This window comes from Sinohyriopsis cumingii, chromosome 9 (assembly GCF_028554795.1).
Source record: "Sinohyriopsis cumingii isolate HCF-2022 chromosome 9, ASM2855479v2, whole genome shotgun sequence".
In the NCBI taxonomy this organism is placed as follows: domain Eukaryota; kingdom Metazoa; phylum Mollusca; class Bivalvia; order Unionida; family Unionidae; genus Sinohyriopsis; species Sinohyriopsis cumingii.
In genome coordinates, this window is record NC_142969.1 from 71443827 (window position 1) to 71467625 (window position 23799).

Here is a 23799-nt window from a genome sequence, read left to right on the forward strand (position 1 = left end):
GGTATATGGAGTCTTCCATTTGTAAACAGGTGATTGCAATGCAGCTTTGGCTGCTTTATCTGCCCCTTGATTATCCATCATATCAATGTGACCAGACAACCAACAGCAGAGGACAGTTTTCCCAGATTCTAAGAAAACATTATTTTTCTTTAATATGTTCAATATCTAGTGTTTTTCAGATTTAAGACTCCTGTAACATTTTTAAATGTGGAGAGGGAATGTGAAAAGATGATGACATTTTATTGTAATAGGCTTCAACACAGTACAAAAATGTGAGTATGGCTGTAATTTCTGCCGTAAAAGCATGAAGATTTATCTAGTAAATGGCTCAAGATGGTAAAATGGGCTATTATAAAGGCAGATATGGTAAAATGGGATATTACAAAGGCAGAGTCAAATCTATCTCCATCTTTCAAACTATCTGTATAAGGAGATGTGTGACTGATAGGAGGCTCTGATTTAATTTAATTCATTCCTAAAAGGAGAATATTTGTGCAGATTTTTTAACTTCCAAAATATTATTTTGGAAGGTTTTCATAACTATGATAGTGATTTTGGAAATAAATATATTTGGTTCTTTTTGTAACACTTATTCTTGCTATTTGTAGATGAGTACAAATTCATACTCCAGATAGTGGAAATATGTTTGGGTTTATAATTGGCCAAGAAAATAAAAACAACCTGAAAAAATACTAGTGTGAAATAGTTCACTGGTGCATCGATGATTTTGCCTTTTTTATACACATATCAATAACAAATGGTGATGAATCAATAAATTTTTTTACTTCCCTTACACAAATAGTAGATTGCTTTACATGTATTTGGCTTTTTATTCTCATCATAGGTTGTGTATTTAGATGTGGCAGAGTCATAATGTTTGAACCATAATCACATTGAATAAAATTTTGAATGTAAATACAAAACCTCAAAATGAATAAACAAGTTTCATATCTGTACATTCAACAGATCTGGCAAATTATGTGGTAATTATGCATAAACAGATGATAGATGTTATCATAACACATTTGACTGTAGAATCCATGCTTACATATCTCAACCATCACCCATGGCTGCATTTACTAAAACTGGGAAGAAAAAAACAAAGCATACTTCTTTAAAGTTTTGGAACAACAATGATGATGGTGTTGTGCATAGTCCTCACAAAATACCCCATCAAATTTCAAAGCCAGGGAGTAAAATACCCCATTTATTATATGCCCAATCACTAAAGGTATGGAAGATCAAAAAATGTAAACACCAATGGACTAATTCATCAGGAAAAAAATTACTGCTGCTGCAACTTTTTAACTTCCACATTACACAGACTATGGATCACTCCACATTACACAGACTATGGATCACTCCACATTACACAGACTATGGATCACTCCACATTACACAGACTATGGATAACTCGACAATGCAAAGACTATGGATCACTCCACATTACACAGACTATGGATCACTCAACATTACACAGACTATGGATCACTCCACAATGCAAAGACTATAGATCACTCCACATTCATAGACTATGGATCACTCCAAAATGCAAAGACTATGGATCACTCCACATTACACAGACTATGGATCACTCAACAATGCAAAGACTATCGATCACTCCACATTACACAGACTATGGATCATTCCACAATGCAAACACTATGGATCACTCCACATTACACAGACTATGGATCACTCCACATCACACAGACTATGGATCACTCCACAATGCAAAGGCTATGGATCACTCCATAATGCAAAGGCTATAGATCACTCCACATTACACAGACTATGAATCACTTCACATTATACAGACTATGAATCACTTCACATTACAAAGGTTATGGATCATTCCACATTACACAGACTATGAATGACTTCACATTATACAGACAATGAATCACTTCACAATAAACAGGCTTTTGATCATTCCACACTACACAGGCTATGGACCATTCCACACTACACAGGCTATGAATCATTCCACAGTACACAGACTATGAATGACTTCACATTATACAGACTATGAATCACTTCACAATAAACAGGCTTTGGATCATTCCACACTACACAGGCTATGGATCATTCCACATTACACAGGCTATGAATCACTTCACATTACACAGACTATGAATCACTTCACACTATACAGACTATGAATCACTTCAAAATAAACAGGCTTTGGATCATTCCAGATTACACAGACTATGAATCAATCCTTATTACACAGACTATGAATCACTTCACATTACACAGACTATGAATCACTTCACATCACACAGACTATGGATCATTCCACATTACACTGATTATGGATTATTCCACATTACATAGACTATGGATCAATCCACATTATACAGACTATGGATCAATCCACATTACAGATTACAGATCATTCCACATTACACTGACTATCTGACTATGGATCATTCCACATTACACAGACTATGATCATAGATCATTCCACATTACAGACAATGGATCATTCCATCCTTATATGCGAACAAGACAAATATTTCCAATGAAACTTTTAAATCTCAAATAAACTGAAATCATCTTGTAAAATCTAACATTTAAGTAATACACTTACCTTTACTACTGATGTTGGAGTGTTAGTCAACCACTTTTCATTGTTAAAAAGCTTTACTTTCACATTTTCCAAAGCAAGTATTTGTCCCTTCTGAATGTTTTCTGCCTCAGGGCCCCAGAGTGCAAGATTGACTGGAGCTGTGTTATCCTTGATAGTAACCACTGCAAATGATTCCATTCTATCGTACAATTCTCTCTTGTGTGGAGACACACTGATCTACAATATAAATGAGTTATCAAAGATACATCCCCATCCCTGCTCCCCTGGTTATGTAAAGACTACTTATGCAAGTACCTTATGGTTCCATACTCTCAATTTATATACTAATATAACGTACTCTCAATTTAATATATACTAATTATGCTACACTTAGTTCCCATGGTAACATAATAAAACATTCAATTCAGAAAAGTTTAAGAATCAAAAGGCACCTCTACACTGCCGGCATGACATGTTCACCAATTCTGGTTCAAATATATTTAAAAGTTCAAGGGTCATACTCCAGAAGACACTGATGGAGATAGCAATGGCTATGTCCGACCCACCTCCTTATTATGCATGGGTTGGCTGGTTGATTGACTAGAGTGTACATCCAACCTACCCCATATTATGCATGGGTTGGCTGGTTGATTGACTACAGTGTACATCTAACCTACCCCATACTATGCATAGCACGGCTGGTTAATTGACCAGAGTGTACATTAGCCATTGTAAACATTTATCATGCAGAAAATAAACTTAGACTAAAGTGGTCTTGACAATGAAATGTTGACCCCTGATATAGGGCATTAAAGACAAAATAAATAAAAAATATTTTATATGATGTCATAGTACATGTACTATACAAATTGATAGAAACCAGACATTATTTATTTTACTTTTCAAATGTTTTATAATTGTTGTTCTTAAAATCTGTTTCAGAAGCTGTTATCACTGTCTACCTCAAGAAGCCAAATTTTACTGCGAGATAGACACAGGCTGTTTAGCAACTTTGGAGTGACCTCCAATGTAGTATGACATCTATTACATAGTTCTTCCGACAGTATTACCTTGATTCACTAATGGTAAAGCCTCATATGAAAAGCATTATTCAGTATCTAATTCCTTCTGTATAGCCCTTAATCATGGAAATTCACCAACCGTATTTTGCAGAAAGAAAAAGAAAAAGATCGGCAAATGCTGCTCAAGAAGGTAGGTCAGTTCAATGCCCTGACAACTGTACCAGTTACATAAGACTCCATTTGGCATCCTACACCTTGGAGGCTGACTGTCTCCTAACTTGATCTATTCAATCTGCAATCCTGCATGAAAGCAAATCTTGGCAGACAGACCACTTGATATGAGCCAGGCATGCAGGTGGAGAATATGCGCATTGCTGTGGAGGAATCCTCTATAATATGACAGGAGATCCCTCTGTACTGGTAATTTTTTTGGGTTGTCCACCAAAGCGTTAAGGAGATCTATGAACCACAGTAGTTGCAAATGATGTCCTGGCTCTCTGAGGGACATGAGAACTGACTAGTCTGAATAGTGGGAAGGCATAGGCATACAGTCCATCCCAATTCAGACCAAAGGTTGCAATGCATATGCACCCAGACAATGCAATGAGGAGACATAAAGTGGTGGTTTATTGTTCAGCTTCAATGTAACCAGGTTGACCATTATATTACTCTAGCACAGCTGAAAAAAGAATCTGCTACAGACTGGTACAGAGCCCACTCTATTAGGACTACCCATTCTGTTTACCAGTATATTTCTCTTGCCTAAACTGAGTGATCCCCTCTGAAGTGATCCATCTGAGGGACTCTATAACTGAGAAGGGGCATGAGTACCTCCTTGATAACTGAGGTACATGTTGTGTGTGAATGCTATAAAACAGCTGTGTCTAATGAGATTGATACACTCCTGTAGTGATAAGAAATGGCTTGCATTTATTTGTAGTTTACTTGAAAAGAAGAGTCCTCTCTCAATACCAAAAGCCCTAAAGGACTACTTTCTCAAACTCTAACCCCAATCCAAATCTGAGGCTATTAAGACTCTGGCCAGAAACCTGTACTGATTTGATTTAGGCACCAACTCTGATGGTGACTAAATTTGGATTCCAACAGAATCTGAGCTGAAAGGACGGCTTTGTGAAATCACCAGTTTGCTAGCATTTAGAGTCATCTTGGGGAAACTAGACAAACTGCTGTGTTCAAGGTCCCCATGAGTCGTAGACATGATCAGACAATGAGGTTTTCTCAAATACTCTTGATATAATGGACAGTATCTGTCTCATCCTGCTGGGTTTGGTTTTTTGTGGGGTTTAAAGCCATTTTTTGCATATGATAGACAATACATGGTTACCAGTATATTTTGGTGGAGGAATAACCTGGAAAATACCAGGAACAACCACTGACCCAAGGGAAACTACTGGCATGCTTTCTCACATACTACCCTGGCATTCTTTCTCACATACAACAATGGCATGCTTTCTCACATACTACCCTGGCATGCTTTCTCACATACTACCCTGACATTGCTTTCTCACATACTACCCTGGCATGCTTTCTCACATACTACCCTGAGACTCCAACCTATTTAATCAGAGGTGAGGTGTCAGTCATCTGCAAAGGCCAGCACTTCAGACTAATTGGCCATCAGGGACCCTCTGGATTCTGCTGGAAGGGACATGAACTGTCCCTTCATTTGAGAGGAATTCATCCCCGCAAAATGAAATTTTAAAAATGGAGTCCAATTTGTCATCTCCTGATCAGGTACTAACCACACACAAGTCACTCTCTTTGAAAGACTGAAGGTCCCTTGGTAAGGCAAAACTGAGAACATTGTGTATCAACCAGTTGTTGAAATACTGGATCAAGGACCACAAATGATCTTAAGTGATCTGTAATTCTCTAGTCATCCAGATAAAGGATCTGTGTAAGTAAGCTAGCTTGAAGAGAAAAAAAATCTGAAAATGAAAGAAACAAAATGCAGGAATGTCCTGTGGGATGTGACGATGAGGATGTGTAGGTAAACATCCTGGAGACTGCCCAATTGTTTGTCCAGCTGTTCCTGACTGAAGCTGATGTATCCAACCTTAAGTGCTGCTTCATGCCTAAACTTGTTTAATGGGGATAAAAAAGGATCAATAATTTGGTGAAACATTCCCCCTTTCTTTGAAACCAGGAAGACTTGGCAATAAATCCCAGAACAAATACTGCTCCCTTCTTTAGAACAGTGAATACCTGTTACCTTAGGGATTCCAATTTGTCTGAAAGAAACCAAATGTTTTTTTTAATGGAGATAGAGGGTCCTGGAAGTGAAGCCAGTAGCCTGGTCTTATTCAAGTGGACCCATGCATTGTCTGTTAGATCAGACCAGGCCTCTGAAAAGAAGTCTGGTCTAACACAGACGGGGACATTGTCTAACACAGACTGGGACATTGTCTAACACAGACTGGGGCATTGCAAAGTAGAGTACTTGATAGATGAAGGTGCAACACAATAGAACTGAGTTCCTGCCCTGTTCCTTTTCTGGATATCCTATTGTGTAATGGAGAGTGAAAAGGAGTTTTAAAAGGGGTTAGGAGGCTCTTTTGGTATGCCTGCCTAAAACATGTAGGTGGGGGACTCATAGACCTCTGTCAGGAGGCTCTTTTGGTATGCCTGCCTAAAACATTTAGGTGGGGGACACATAGACCTCTGTCAGTGGGCACCTTGAAGTTTTAGGTCAGTCAGTGGTTTTGACGATTCTTTAAATCTTGGGAGGCCATTGCAGGGATTTAAGGTGGCAAACAGATCTTTTCTGTGATCCAGCAAAACCTTCATGGTACATGTATCTAGCATACCTTTGGAGATGATGCAGTTCCACAGGAAGTGCATATGACAATGAAAATGAGTGCCTTGCTGTCTTTGAGGCAGCATCCAGAAGTATAATGCTTCCATTTTTGTACAAGTCTGAACAACTTATATTTGTATTAATATTTGCATTTTGCTGTAAAAATACTGTGTTGATGCAAACAAAGTTTTCATTTAATGGTTATATTTAATTCCCAAATGAAATTTCTGAAGTTCTCTGCCAGTGCACATGGCCAATAAGCACTTACTTTATTTTCAAGTTGACAATTCTTTTGATCTTAACTGACGCATGTTCAGATGTTACACAAACATGTGGAATTAACATATCATGGGATATTGTGAATTGGATCATTCAGAACTATTTTTATACTGGTATGTGATCTATAATTCCATTCAATGATTTATCATATAAAAAATGGATTTAAAATGTAAAGCATTATGGACTACAATGGACATAATTACATGAAGATGGACAAATTGTAAGCTGTCCATTCATATGCAACATATTCCATTTAATAATATAATTGTACATATTTTACACCTGTTTTGTCTTTATTTTTCCTATCTATCTAGTTTGGCTTGTTTATTTTTCCAAAGCACAACTCTAACTCTCTGACGACATAACTCTCTGATGACAAGCTGTTTTTTCAGACAGATCTGACTTGCAAAAACATCCCGACTTATAGGAGAGAAATTGGCTTTTTGTAGCCCCAAAAGAGGGTGTTGACTTATTGTCGAGTCAATTTATGACTGAGTATATATGACGTGCAAAAGTTAGGCATTTGTATTTCATACACTACCACATTATCTCTGCAATATGCTCTAATTTGGGGATGCTACTTTTCAAAAGTGATTTTGATGTTCAGTTTTGCTCTCCGTACACATTTTCTTTAAATTTTGGCTTACTGAATCAGCTGTTTCACTGGCAAGTTTAAATGAACCAAAAGCTAACTCATCATCACTTCAACATTGATAATGTGCAATTCCTCACTGTCCGACACTGGTGCTTTACAGACTGCGGACAGAGACATATTTCTGGCTTTTATTTTTGGCCCACTCCTTGTGGAATTTGCACTCAATATGCCTTCTTATGTTAGCTATGCTAAGGTATTTATATATATACATTTTTAATGAGTAACATTAACATTTTTGGATTTACTTGGGTCTCATTATTACATAGTGTTTTATCTACCCATGCGTCATGCGTCAAATATGCCAACTTTTCTGATTTGACGCACAAAAATCATTGCCGTTATGTAAATTGATGTACCCCAATATTATGTTTTGCTGATTAACAATAAATTAAGTTTTGGTCTAACTACTTTAATGGCTACATTACAACTCTCACAAACAGGGAAAACACGTGCACATAAGTTTCTTACGCTAATGTTATCATAATACATAGGGATACAACTGAGTATGGAGCTTGGAGCTGACCTTATGTGACCCTAAACTGTCAAATCATGTGTAGCAGCAGGATGTTAGAACCGTATCATCACCATACCCAAGAAAAGAGGTGAAAAATAAACACATGATTTTAAAGTGATTCTCAGGTGAAACTATTATTTTATGCAAACCTTTGTCACAATGAAGCAACAATTTCCATTTGCTCAATTGTATGCCTTGCACTGTTCCAATATACTGTCAGCATTCGACTGCAAATGGCGTCTAAGGCCAAACAAATTAAAACAGATCCGAAACAAATGAAATTATCTTTTGGACTGCATTTATGACTGACTGATGATAATAGTATTGTTATCGAACCAGTGGAGCCTTCATCATCCAAAGATGAGGTTACAGTTACTCATAAGATAAAACGTAGTTTGTGCAGCAATGGTTGAAGACACTGCTGGCTACATTTTCAAAAAGAAGTTAAGTTGAGTGAAGAATGTGACAGTGAAGACGCCTTTATATTTTGCCATATATGTACAGAGGCTAAAAAAAAACTACCATGACCAAATGTGCAAAAAACAATAACTTTTAGAACAGTTCATTGACAAGGCATGCTGGGGTACCAAAACACAAACTGCTGATTGAAGGTCCACAACACCAGGCAGATTTGAATGCAGGTTTAGAAAAATATTCTTCCAAACAAGATATAGCAGTGAAAGTACAACTTAAGTGTGTACATTGGCTGAGTGTAGAAAACTGCTCAGATTATGTCTGGTGACATGAAACCATCAACAAGACTTTTAACAGATACAGAATGTTCAGATGCTTCTAGCAAGGGAATTGCTTTATTGGCTTTAGTCACATTATATAACTAATATTTTCGTTGTGAATTTAAACAATATAGCTATTTTTTTAAAAAACTATTGAAAACTGATCATCGGCTTGAATAAGACTCATAGGTTTGGATTCTGACTCACTGTGTTTTGCCTTGATGAGTCAAATGACTTGCATGAAGCCATTTGTAGATAAAACACTGACATATTTTCCCCCTAAACCTAAGATATTATGCCAGGAGCTGATAAAAATTGAAATTGAAAAACAGCATGTTGTCAAAATTTCTGACAATTGGAGTTATGCAGTTTTTGTGTCTACAAAGGGGAATTTGCAAAAATGTCAAACATATAAACATTTTATATAGTACCTTTAAATAAATGTGTGAAATTGCTATATTTCTTCAAGTGAATTGAAAAGACAGTGAAACATGTATCTTCATAATTTACCTATCTAGGGTAATTCAAGGTATGAATTGTTCCTGACTGTACATTAGAATTCACTTCGCTTTGATTAACTCAGATAAAACACAAAATCCCTGCGAATCAAAGACTGAAAATGCGTGTAACTATTCATTGTTTCAACTACATGAAAACTGAGTAGTACAAAAGCTGAGACAATATTTAACATCACTCCTAAAGAATAAGATGGCTAATCCTTGTTTAAAGGTTTATATGTTGGTGCTAGCAATTGGCAAAGGATCAGCTCAGAAGTGTTTACCTTCTAAGCTGACCTACTCAAATTACATATCTGGTGACTGAAACATTAAGACATTGTTATATGGTGTGCCAATTTTGGTCCAAAAGTTTACATACTATGCAGTGTAACATATTTTAGAGCCTTTAGAATGACACCATTACTGCTTCTTTGCTATGTTGGCAATGCATCCTCCTGCTGTATTATATAACTTACCCATTTAATTCAAAAGCTCAATTTAAGGCAAGGTGCATCAGTTACAATTTTTGCAAATATCTTAAAAAAGGGTAAAACTATTGCTCTTTCTAAAAATATACGTGTTGAGCACATATTTGGCTGAATAAGAGCATGTAATGCAATTTGAACATTTTGTCGTCCCTTTATTCACCTCAAAATGCATGCTGAAAATATAAGGCTACAATACAAAAGATGGGTTTGGCTTTACATAAAAACCATTAATTCCATGCAAGATGTTACCATGTGAGTACAAGGTATGGTTCAAGAAAAAACCTGTTTTGATCTCCGGGTCTAATGTTAATTTCTAAATGCTGCATAGAGTGATCCCCCTTTCTTGAGCATAGCAAGTTACATCACTTCTACCACCAAGTGTGATAGAAAAATCTGATTCGCACACAGGTGTGAACATAATGAACTCCTTTTTTGATTGTTTTATAAATGGTCAAATATCTATATAAATCTTTAGAAACTTCTGGCTAGCACCTGACTTTTCAACATTTTCCAATTTTCTTTTCACACCACATTGGTCTGCCATTTTGAAAACTGCCAATTGCTTCTATTGGATGCCTGCAGATATCAACTTAATACGCGCTTCTTTGATATTGATCAAATAACTCCTTTTTAACAAAAAGAAAATTTAAAAGTGGAAAGAAATGCCTGGACTTGTAATTATTTCTTAATTCTGCCATTTTCTGTAGTCCAGCCAAAACAATCCATAGTTTGTATTTTTCAGGCATTATCCACGTAAAATAAGGATAATCTATAGGGGTAAACAGGTCTGCTAAATGTAAAAAACTTAAAGTCATTAATTTGTGAATTTGTAGTTTGCAAGGACCTTTTTTTGTACAGGTTTGGAAACATCATGTCATGTATTACTGGTATTAAAATCTAGGTCACAGTGACCTTTTTGTACAGGTGTGATACTAACTGAGGTGTATCCAATCATCTAGTTAAATGATTCCAGTGTGATAAAAGGAATATTTTCTTGAGAAAAGTTCTTCATGTAAGATTATATTAAATAAGGTAATATCAACTGAATAAACAATTACCATTATCAAGTCTCACATCAGTAACGTGTGGAGGAAGAAAATGAAAAAAAAAACCACACAAAAAAAACAATCATGGACAGCTGAAAAGATAATGATTGTAGGCGTGAAAAATAGGTGACAATCTTTGGAAAGTGAGCATAGCCATGCTTAGATGCCATGTCTGGAATTAGATACAGGGTTGGACTGTAAGGTCTGACCTTCAAATATTAATGGGGGCATTGGTAGGTCATTTGTTTCCATATATACATATCGTGAGATGGAGGAAAATGGAAGAGTAAGAGAACTGGTAATTATGTAAAAAGGAAATAACATTCTTCCACTGATAGGGATTGATTTCTGATCATTAAAATTTTTTTTATTTAACTGATTACTACCTATTTAATTATTGTGTTCCCATCTACTAGTCTTTTCACTGTTTGACAATGTTCAGTTGAGATCATTTGAGATTGTGTATCAATTAGAGCTCAATTAGTTCAACATTGTTCAGTTGACAGATAAATTCTTTTACCATGGATTTTATTTCAATGAAAATGAAGCCCGTGACTTGGGGGAGTAAAAAACGAACTAAAAACTATTACAAACCATTGACAAATCACATCTGAAGGACATCTACAGACCCACCTTAATTAGAGGTCTAAATCAGAGGATATCCAAACACCCAAAACATGACAATATATTTTCTGGACTATATATTTTTTACCTTACCTTTGATACTTTTCCCGTTACCGAAACAACCTTTCCTTCTGGAGATGATATGGCTGCTCTTATTGTTTGATGTCTTTCCTTGACAGTGTCGAGTACTGCTGGTGGAATTTTAAATTTCGGCCCAATGCTGATGACTGTCTTTGAGGTCACAATCAGATGTGACTGCTTATTTATGGCATTAGTAATCAGAAGGCTATAGCAGGCATTGGCTATCCTTTCTTCATATCTGTCATTGTACAGGATTAGTTTGCATGCTTGACTTTCATCTGCAACCATTACTCCCATCATGAACGTGGGTTCTCTACTAAGTTCTTTCACTTCCACTTGCATGACTCTAATGGTTACATTTTCATCCACTCTTTTTGCAAGTGCTTGGTTTAGTGGCAGAATCTGTAAAAAGAAATCATTGATAAGAGGATAAAAAATACAAGTTCATTTTCTAGCAGCATGATTCAAACAAAAATACATTTAATGCCTGCCCAGTATTTAAAAATACTGTATGTAGGCATGCCATGGTATGAATGCATCAGGAATGGGTACTGTATTTAAGCACTGGCAAGCTATGAAACACCTCAGGAAAAAACAGAATTTCAGAACTTTGGGCATGATCTCTTGGCACTGGATAAATAGCATTGTTATCTGGGTAGATATAACTAAGCAGGTGAACATGGATCCCACTTTTAAAAGGACATCCATTCTGCAGCTTGAAAGTGATCTTATAAGAGAGGTGGTCATTCTAAAGAAGGCATCACAAAGATGTGAGTAATAATTAAATATAAAGTAAGAAATCGGATGTAACTAACTTTTAAATATTTAATAAAAAATTCTGAAAACAAATCACATGCTTGTTATGAAATCTATGTGCTAAAAAATCTAATAATGTCATTAGAATAACATGGAATAATCATCAACTGTGTTGCATAAAAAAACACCTTTCATTAAAATCAGCTTAGAAAAGCAGGTTATAAATATTTTTTGTAGCCATTCCATTTTATCACTGCAGCAAAATGTTTCTTATCATTGACAATTTGAATCATTTTGAAGTCAAATTTCTCAACGAAAAACCTCTCACTTTATTCACTCAGTTGAATTACTTTCAAATTTTCTTCTAAATTAAGTATTCTCTCCCTTGTCAGTGACATTTTTATTCCTATAATGGTGCCAACACCACTGGCAAACTGATTTGTAGCTTCTACAAAAAAATGCCCTGTGCTTACAAATGATAGTCCAATATCATTTCAAAAATACATTTCATAATCGATGCGAGAGAAGCCAAGAACGATATCACATATATGTGAACCTCCTTGATAATGCTTGATAATGGTTGCATTACTAAATAGAAAAATCAGCATAAAACAGAGGCAGTTTGGCTTCGGTGCTGAAAAGTTTTATGTCAAAGTGGGAGTTATCTCCCAATGCTAAAATCTAAGCAACCAAAATATCACATGAAATCTAATAATTGATAGAAATTGGGATTTCAGTGGTTGGAATTAAGTTTAATGGACATGAATGTGCATTCTACCCTTGCCATAGGAATTAAGTTCAATGGACATGAATGTGCATTCTGCCCTTGCCATAGGAATTAAGTTTAATGGACATGAATGTGTGTTCTGCCCTTGCCGTAGGAATTAAGTTCAATGGACATGAATGTGCATTCTGCCCTTGCCGTAGGAATTAAGTTCAATGGACATGAATGTGCATTCTGCCCTTGCCGTAGGAATTAAGTTCAATGGACATGAATGTGCATTCTGCCCTTGCCGTAGGAATTAAGTTCAATGGACATGAATGTGCATTCTGCCCTTGCCATAGGAATCAAGTTCAATGGACATGAATGTGCATTCTGCCCTTGCCGTAGGAATTAAGTTCAATGGACATGAATGTGCATTCTGCCCTTGCCATAGGAATTAAATTCAATGGACATGAATGTGCGTCCTGCCCTTGCCGTAGTAATTAAGTTCAATGGACATGAATGTGCATTCTGCCCTTGCCATAGGAATTAAGTTCAATGGACATGAATGTGCATTCTGCCCTCGCCATAGGAATTAGGTTCAATGGACATGAATGTGTGTTCTGCCCTTGCTGTAAAGCTGCTTTAAATCTGTTACGTGACAAGAATAACATTACAAGCATGTCAGGCAGCATATTAAGGACAACAACAAATATGCATTCATTGAAATCCATGTTCACAGAACCTGCATCAAAGGCAGATGAAGATATACATGTGGAGACACTGTTTGACAATTTTACGGCCAAAAATAATCTCACATTTATGGCACATAATCATTGCTCAGATTGAGTCAAAATAATATTCCTTGACTTGGAAATAGCACAAAAATTCTCACAGAAATGGACGAAATCTAATCGCGTAGTGACCAAAGATTTGGGTCCTCACTGGGACAAGAAAGTCAAAGACATGTGAATCAACCTAAATTCACCATTCTCATTGAAAATCCTCCCTCTTCTGAGGTCACAACTTCTAACCAAATCTGACATATCTCCTGATTTGTCCTAAGCTGACTTCTCTCTTCTGTCACGTGTTATCCAAACAAATATATATTTGGTTAACATGTTCCCAAAACAACTTTAATGCAGTACATAATTCTCTGTAAAGGTTTCTAACCTCATAGATAAAAGATCACTGACCTAGGATAAGGCAATGTGACAACTTAACTGCATTCTAAGTCTAGTTAAAGCTCTAAGTAATATTTTAAAGATGTACCCACACTTGGTTAAGTTCTATCATTCAAGCTGTACCCAAACTTTGCTAAGTTGTATCATTCAAGCTGCACTCAAACTTGGTTAAGTTGTATCATTAAAGCTGTACTCAAACTTGTTTAAGTTGTATCATTCAAGCTGTACCCAACCTTGGTTAAAGATAAAAATCTATTTAAACAGGTTGTGCTGTCATGCTTACAAGCCATTATAACTTAAAACCTAAATTATGATAACCTTTGACCTTACAATCAATAGATATATAATATGGATATCATAATTCTTGGTAATCATTGTTACAAAAAAAACACCATGTGACCTTATGTTTGAAATCACATAATCCTCTATATTTACACTGAGTTTTATGACCTGGTTTCATGTTTTAAAAATGGCATCATGAATCATGTCTCATCAAAGTTCCGAGGCAGCCATACTGTATACTGAGGTGTTTTAGAAATGTCAATGGACTTTGCTCTAGTTCTAGGAACCACATTTGATGACATACTGGCATCATTTATACAGAACTTAAAATCCTTCATGCCATCATGCACTATCCAATTTTAACAAACAAAAAGCAGAGCAATGTTTGAAAGAGAACATCATATAAAAAATCTGGAGAGGTGATGTATATGGGGAAGGGCTTTGTCTGACATTGCACAACCAACGAAACCAACATATCCAGTAAAATACATTAAAATTAAAAATAAATTAAAGTTCCACCTATAATAAATGTTCCAAAAGTGAATTGTATTCTCAGCTTTATGATCACTTTATCACTTGGGATAATGCTATTTATTATTTTTGTGAGATATAAAAGTAAAATGTATTATATAAAAGATAAATATGAAAGTAAAATGTATTATATAAAAGATAAATATGAAAGTAAAATGTATTATATAAAAGATAACAATGAAAGTAAAATGTATTATATAACAGATAAATATGAAAGTAAAATGTATTAATATAAAAGATAAATATGAAAGTAAAATGTATTAATATAGAAGATAAATATGAAAGTAAAATGTACTAATATAAAAGATAAATATGAAAGTAAAATGTATTATATAAAAGATAAATATGAAATTAAAATGTACTAATATAAAAGATAAATATGAAAGTAAAATGTATTATATAAAAGATAAATATGAAAGTAAAATGTATTATATAAAAGATAAATATGAAAGTAAAATGTATTATATAAAAGATAAATATGAAAGTAAAATGTATTAATATAAAAGATAAATATGAAAGTAAAATGTATTATATAAAAGATAAATATGAAAGTATTAATGTAAAAGAAAAATATGAAAGTAAAATGTATCAATATAAAAGATAAATATGAAAGTAAAATGTTTCAATATAAACTGATAAAACAAATTTAAATATTAAAGTAAAATGTTTCAGTGAGTGCAAATTTGTAATGTTATTTTTATATTCATGTCAATCAAGGTGATTTAATATAAAATGGTTCATTAAGCAAAAACCAACATGAAAATAATCAGGGTCACAACACTAAATAGAACAAATTGCTTAAAAATTTAACTATAGCACTTAATAAGAATGGAACACTTTGTCAAAAGAAAACATACTTAAATTATATAATTTCTTTTAAAAACATTCAGAGACCTAGATTTGCAAAAAAAGACAAATAATTTGTTTATGTTCTGTTGTTATTTTCACCATGCTATTATTACTCAACTTTAACAGATTAGTCTGTGAAACACACCAATTTAACAGACAACTGCATTCACAGGCACGTACCTACACCTATTTTGTCCATAATCAAAACAAACTGAAAGCAAAAATACAGAATATGCAGAGATAATAAGCAAGCACAGAACAAGAGACCTTAATAGACTTACAGTTAGTCATCTGCCCTTAATAGGCTTACAGTTATTCATCTGCCCTTAATAGGCTTACAGTTAGTCATCTGCCCTTAATAGGCTTACAGTTACTCATCTGCCCTTAATAGGCTTACAGTTACTCATCTGCCCTTAATAGGCTTACAGTTACTCTCCCTTAATATACTTACAGTTAGTCATCTGCCCTTAGTAGACTTACAGTTAGTCATCTGCCCTTAATAGGTTTACAGTTACTCATCTGCCCTTAATGGGCTTACAGTTACTCATCTGCCCTTAATAGGCTTACAGTTACTCATCTGCCCTTAATAGGCTTACAGTTACTCATCTGGCCTTAATAGGCTTACAGTTACTCATCTGGCCTTAATAGACCTAAAATTACTCATCTGGCCTGGTCTACGAGAGTATTAAAGAGTTACATGTGAAAAATATATGCAGTATGGTAGGAGTGGGTGTTGTCAGAATTTTTTTATTGCTACATACTGCCACAGAGTTGTGTACCGCTATGTAAATCAGTGTATTGCTACATATTGCTATACAGAGTTGTGTACAGTTATGTAAATCAGTGTATTGCTACATACTGCCATGCAGAGTTGTGTACTGCTATGTAAATCAGTGTATTGCTACATATTGCCATACAGAGTTGTGTACTGCTATGTAAATCAGTGTATTGCAATATATTGGGAAAATCTTAAGAAAGTGCAAATATTTTTTACGAGTGAACCAGAAGTCAAAGTTGCATATAACTTTCATTTCTTTTAAATCTCTTAATGTGAATAATGATAGGAAAACAGACTTATGTATGAATGAGTCCAAACTATATGTAATAGGTTAAACAGTAAATCTGACTGACCATCAGTTTTACACCGTACTATCATCATGGTGATAGACGATTAGTTCTATATGCTACAAAGTAAAACTAGTCACCATGATCCAGTAGTGGTTAGAAACAAAAAATGTTGTTAAACAATCTCAACTGATAGAGATGAAATGATAAACCACTACATTCATAATTTTGCCATTTTGAAACAGGGGAAGAGTACAAAATGATACCTTATTAAAGTGGCTTTTAATCTTTACTGGCCATGAAAAACTATTAACACTGACCTATTTGTTGTTGTTGTTGTTGTTGTTGTAGGGTTTAACGCCATTTTTCAGCACACGATAGGCTATACATGACGGCCAGTATCAATGGTGGAGGAAGAACCCAGGAAAACCCCGGAAAGAACCACCGACCCACGAGAAGCTACTGGCAAGCTTTCTCACATACCCACATTGGCAGAATCCGAGACTCGAACCCACGCAGTCAGAGGTGAGATGGCAGTGATCCGTAACGGACAGCGCTTTAGAACACTCGGCCACTCGGGGCCCCACTGACCTATTTAATGTTTACTTGCATTACTATGCTGTGTATTGCAAAATGTATCAATTCATATAATGATTCAGTTGTTTGGCATGCTCTGAGAAAGAATTTAGTACAACTATAAAGCTAGGACATCATCCAAACATCTTAAGTGTTAATTCCATACCTGATAGCTTTGAGACCTGTAATTGCTGTTGCTAACCTGAAAAGAAGTAAATTATTCTTTATGCGGAAAAAGTAGAAACTTAAGCTCTCAGCAAATGTAATTTCTCTTTTGTATTATGTATTTGCATATACATGCTTGTGAGAGAGAGACAAAGTATGTATGTATGTAGTGTTTTGTGGCACTTCAGCATAAATATGCTATGAGATACCGACTAAAACTGAAGTTAGGAAAAATGTCAAAATGAATTGCACAAAAGTTTAGGAAGACAGACATTTTCAAAATAAATATACACATCAAGTACAAGATTAAAGGAGACCAGAAACCAATGGAAATATAGAATAATAATAAAAGTACTATAGCTGAAAACCTTATTCTGAAGTATCATCTGCGACCGTAATGCCAATATTTAAATAGTGGCCTATCTTCTAGGAGCTGAATTTCCGTGACCTTGTATGCAAAATTTCCGCGCCTATTCGGTTACTTTCGGGATGTGACGTAATAGTAGCGACTCCAGCTGCTCAAGTGGGAGTTGCCAGAGTAAAAGACAATACCGTTTTGCGTTGCTTGCGGGTGTAATAGAACATTAAGAAAAGCCTGTTGACATAAATTAAAAAAAATCTTTTCCGAAAGATAAAGGCATAATGAAAGAATGGGTACATTATTACAAACGAGTCGATTTAAAAGCAACACCATACAGCACTATGTGATCGTTACATTTCTCAAAGAAATGTTACGAGAGAGATCATGAAAAAATAGCAGCTCAAAGATACGCAAATGCTAGGCCTAGACTAAAAGTTGGCGCTGTTCCAGACATACCTTTGGACATTTTAAATCCTGGGAAAAGTGTTAAATGTGTGAGTTACGAAAATAGGCAGAAGGACGAGTAAGTGACCACAAAATGCAACAATCAATCCACATATCTTTTATCTAAAAACAGCAGTGCTAAAAACAAATCTGATAGCCCGACACCCTGGGCTCCTTCTGGTTTCAGTTCCGGCCCATCCTGTATTCAAAGTGAGGTGCCTGTCAGGCTTGTCAAAACAAAAATTGTTTGCCTGAGGAAACTTTGATTGCGCTGGTGAAATGAGTAAATGTATTTTCAAGATGTTGACATACATGCCTTAACACGGCACAATCTAAATCAAATCGCCACTGCCCTAGGTGAAATTTAGATTTGATTTTAATCAAATGGAAGCTTTGCTAAAAATAATAGTCTAAAGCTGTCGTGTTTCGAGAAAACACAATTTTCAATAATCTTATAAAAATTAAAAATTTAAAAAAAATGCATTGTATACATGTAGTATGCATAAACGGTAATCTGTAATAATTGGAACTGATATAAAACTATTCCTTGGGCAGTTTAAAAAGCAGCGATTGAAAAAAAGAGGTAAAAGTTTTACATTAACTGTCTGACAATAGAACGGGGGGGGGGAACTACTGATCCCCCCCCCCTTGCCCCAATGTGCGACCGCCCATTTGACGTGCCTTTTCTCCCTGTGATACGCCTTATTATTCCCCCATGACAAGCCCCTTTTGCATATTCTGGTCAGTTCTGGCTAAATTGCAAAATAGCTAAAGTTTTGATTTAAGTACGCAAACGATAAAGCCGGTGTGACTAATGAACATAATCCTTATCCTTGCATTGATCTTGTGAAAAGGACTTCCCTTCGGACATACTTCAAAGAAACCATGTTCGACAGTGTGTGTATGCGTAAGCACCAGCAATTGATTACCAAATAAACGATGCCTATTTTGTTGTTACTTACGATGCCATTGACTTCATTTTAACAGTTCAAATCTGCAGTCACAAGTTACTGTACTTGTGGCAACTGTTTTTCTCACGTTTTATGCCCCACCTTATTTCCTTAGGTTTAAGTCTTAATGCCTGTAACAGTTTGCTGAATAAAATATTTATTCAGAATTAGTTATTTAGGCCTACATATACTGCATGGTATATTTTGTTTTATTCCTTGTAATTTAATCATGATAATTAAACTTTTCATATACGGTAGAGGATGGTCAGGTGTTAACTGGCCGAGTTTCTTTGGCGGAAATGGAGATGCGATTTTGTTTGCAGAGAAAATTTCAAAGTGATCATTCATTTAAACTAATTGGTGACAATTTTATTCTTTTAATTTTTTTTTTAATACTATAGTACTGTTGTAGTTGTTTAAAAAATCTGAAATTTACTTGAATAATGTTTAATCTTCACGTTCTATTTACTGAAGAAGAAAAAAACTGTTGTATGATATTAATTATTTCGTCCAGTGCCGATTTAGACGTGTGCGCGTGTGATTTGAATTTTTAACGTAGCTTTAACAATTTTTCAGTCATATCGCTACGATGTCTGCAGTGTGGCAGTTTAGACTGTGGATTGCATACGTTATATTTAAAAATGGTCTGAGTTTGGGTTTTTTCCTTCTGACAAATGAAAATTGACAGACATAATGTAATAATCGGGACTTCGCTGCGCAAAATTGAGAGATATTACGAGATCGGGAGGTAGATGAGGAAATACCCCCAAAATCGGGATGTTTTTCTCCCGGCTTGAGAGTTGACAGGTATGAACTGTCCGGGCTTGTCGAATTTCATTCAGGACTTTAGTTTATTTAAGTCACCAGCCCGGGGCCTGTGCCTAACAAATTTCTTTTAGCACTTACCAGTACAGTACATAAACTATTATATCAGACTGCAGATTCAACTTTTGAACGTACAACCCAAATCTGGTCTCCTGTCTGTCTCGCTCGCCAATGTTTATGTTTGTATTCGAGGACTGGCTAGTATAGCGTCACGGTACCACGTGATCTGTTGTCTCATCAAAACTCGGAAAAACTCGGCAATTTACGGAATCGTGGTATCTTCCACGCAATATAATCACTACCCGCTTACGATATTTAATTTATAAACATTGCAGTCGAATTAAAATCTGTAGAGAATTACATACGTAAAAGGAAAATTTTGATTTCTAGTCTCCTTTAAACATAAAATGTAAAGATGTTAAAATTCAGAAAAATGTATAAAACAAAATAATAGATAAATATAACACACAAAATCTTTAAAATGTTGTTAAAATTTGTTGTATAAACTGGATTCCCTCATGGAGTTTCTTCAAACAGTTCATCCAGTTCACATCAAAATATGTTCATTTCACAATGTGGAAACTGACATGCTGTATTCAGTGCAAAGTCATGGTATGCATTCTGGTGGATGTTCACCTTTCAGAAGGTATGTGCGAGGAAGGAATGTGTGTCCCATACACGATCTTCACAATAAACATCATCTCTCTTATTTGTTCTATGAGGCCATCTCTGCGTGATAACAAAAGTTTGAAAATGGCTGCCATGGTGGCCATACTGGATGTCCATTTGCCACCATTTTCATTTAAGGCCAACTAGACATCATGTCTTGTTGTGAAAACCCCATGTTGATATGACCATCAATCCAGCAGGAGAAGTATCACAAGTTTTTAGATGGCCACCAAGGTGACCATATTGAAGGTCAGATCTACATCATTTTCAATGAGACCAAACTAAACATTACAAGTCTTTTGGTGAAAATCCCAAGTCAGTATGCCTTTCCATTCCAGAGGAATAACATCAGTATATTCGAAAATGGCTGCTATTAGATTAGAACTCTGTAACTTTTTATACTAATGTGTTTTTTTAATTTCAGAAATAATAGGGAAAGAGAAAAGGCTCATTTATTTTGGAGAAAATCAAGTGTCTATTCAACATCATCACCACCACTACAATGATCCTCCTCATCAGCATCATGACCATCCCCTCAGAACCCCAATCACCATCATTGTTATCACCACTACACCTGCCCCACCTCAACAACACCTATTCTAAACATTACCACAATTTGCATCATATTGCTGACCATCCACATCATTTTTAGACTCAGACGGCTGAACCATTATTAATTTAAGAAGTTTCAACTTTCACCTGTCCTATGACATTTGTGTCAACATTAAATATTTACAGGCTGATATTTCCTTTTACAATTTATGTAGGATCGAGGAAAGGTTTTCATCTTGTGGGTTGTGACAGAGACAGGACAGAACTGGATCAAAAACAAATTAATACTAATTTCCTCATACTTGCCAAAGAGCATCAGATATGTGCTTAATCTAAAAAATTGTGTTTGTTAAATCAAATTTCCAATGATTTATCAGACATAGTGGTCATGTGGTACCATTATAAAATGAAGCAGAAAACAGGTTTTTCGCTGTTATTTTACCTCCTGTCCTTAAATGCAAGCTGTTAAAAAAGGAAATACTTAACAGTACTAACCACTGCCTCCATTTATATAAAGGCATTGAATTTTAACAAACTTGGAAATAATACAAAAAATCAGGATTTATTTTTTATGTTATTAGCTTCATGGTGATATTTATTTACAAAACAGAAACAGCATGTTTATTTCCCGCTAAATATTTAGGCCTGTTTACTTTTCCACAAATAGGAATGACATTTATGCAGCACGTACATAAAGAAAATAAAAAAGAATATAAAAAAAATCACATTCCACTGACGACAGAAATATCAGCATAAAAATGTAAATAGTTTGGAAAGCAAAGTATAATGTAATTACATTCCCACTTTTATAAAGTTTGGAATACAAAGTCTAATGTAACCGTATTACCACTTTCACTCTGTTTAAATAAAGTATTGCCTTTGACAACTACTGGGTATTTATATCTGCAAATCTGCTTTGCATGGTACAATATATTTTGAGCTTTGTGACATTTATCAATCACTGAACATGTGCTTACTCATATTAATGAAGAGCTTGCATTTGCCGTTTCCTTTATCTGTTGAACAGTAAGGTACAGCTTGAATAACAGTGGGTTTGATACCTGAGCTTGTTATATACAAGTCTATCACATCTGCAGTGCTCAGAGTGGAAAATATTGTTTCAAGTTATTTTTTTAATTAATTTATCTTATAGGGTATATATGTGTTTGTAATTAAAGATACTAGAGTACATTTGAATTTTAAATTCTTTTATTGTGAATTTTTTCACTTGCAAACTGAAAATAATTGATAATTCTGGGCATTAATGATACTGCACATCTGAGGGCAATGTTATTTCCATAACACCTATAAGTAACAAACAGACTTTTTATAATGCAGCCTAAACTGTTATTATCCTAGATGAATAAACAGACTTTTTATAATGCAGCCTAAACTGTTATTATGCTAGATGAATAAACAGACTTTTTATAATGCAGCCTAAACTGTTATTATGATAGATGAATAAACAGATAAATTTATTCTTATTAAGGACTTTTTGTTAAAAAGCTGTTGTTTTTTATACCAAAAAGAAAACAACAACAGCTTCTGCTACCTCTATTACGCAAAACTGCAACAATCTGTAAAAAGCATGAACAAAGCTACATAACTAATTCTGGTTTATAATAATGATATTTTAATCTGCAATAAAGAAACATCTGAAATTAAATTGCAACAAAATTTTGAATTATGAGAATTTAGATATTAGAAACTATAAACCTATTTGTTAAAAATTTCCAAAACTATTTGTTACTTGTTTTGCAATGAAAATTTCCCAATTCTAGAGAAGAGGCCCCAAATATTTATTGTTGGAATCATTCTTGTGACACAACTAAATCAGAATTAGAGCCCAGCCAATCACAAGCAAGATTTCCTTATTAATATGCAAGATCGTAATTACAAGAGTCTACATTTACATTGGGGGATTACCAATATATGGCACTGTAATTAAACGTTTTGTAAATAAACTTGAAATGAGTTAATAGAACATGGATGCCCTACAAAGTGGCTAACAACTGATCTGAGCACATAGTAAACAGGATGTAAAGCTGTACAACATGGGTTGCCTTAGGTTACCACTATTATGGTATATAAAAAGAATCCACAGCAAGTACACTTATGGTTAAAGCAAGATCTGAGAAATGATTAATTTACTACAGTAACTGTGAATAACTGGCTGTCGTTACTCACGTCAGACTGTGATGATGAAGTTTCACCATTTTTTGCAGATTTTTCCAATTGTGATGATGATGACAGATTGTCCCCATCATTTGAAGAACTTAATTCCATAGTCCTGAAAATTAAATCAGTAACTAAATGAAGTGGAACAAAATAAGAATAAAAATAAGAAACAGTTTCAAAAGCTTTGAATAATGCTTTACAAATCTTGAATTTTTTATGAGGGCTTGCTTGCACCAATCAAATCATTGTTGTACTATGACCTTGACCCTATGGGCAAAAGGCTGAGCAAGCATGTTATAGAATGATCGTCTTCATCTCAAAGTACGAACAAAATTGAAAGTATACTTGTAAATTATACCTCCAAGTTTTCAATAATTAT

At 34.9% G+C, this 23799-nt stretch overlaps 1 protein-coding gene across 3 annotated transcripts in view; it reads right to left on the reverse strand.

The window, feature by feature from the left end:
- LOC149792001 (uncharacterized) overlaps positions 1 to 23799 on the reverse strand; it is a 47227-nt gene that overhangs the window by 7492 nt on the left and 15936 nt on the right. For all 3 annotated transcript variants that reach the window (XM_089970491.1, XM_089970492.1, XM_089970493.1), the window contains exons 4-7: positions 23430 to 23532; positions 17443 to 17478; positions 11343 to 11732; positions 2594 to 2809 (exon numbers count right to left, since the gene is read on the reverse strand). In XM_089970491.1, the coding sequence (XP_089826617.1) occupies positions 2594 to 2809; positions 11343 to 11732; positions 17443 to 17478; positions 23430 to 23528 (741 nt within the window). In that variant the 5' untranslated portion in view covers positions 23529 to 23532. The remainder of the gene's footprint in view (positions 1 to 2593; positions 2810 to 11342; positions 11733 to 17442; positions 17479 to 23429; positions 23533 to 23799) is intronic.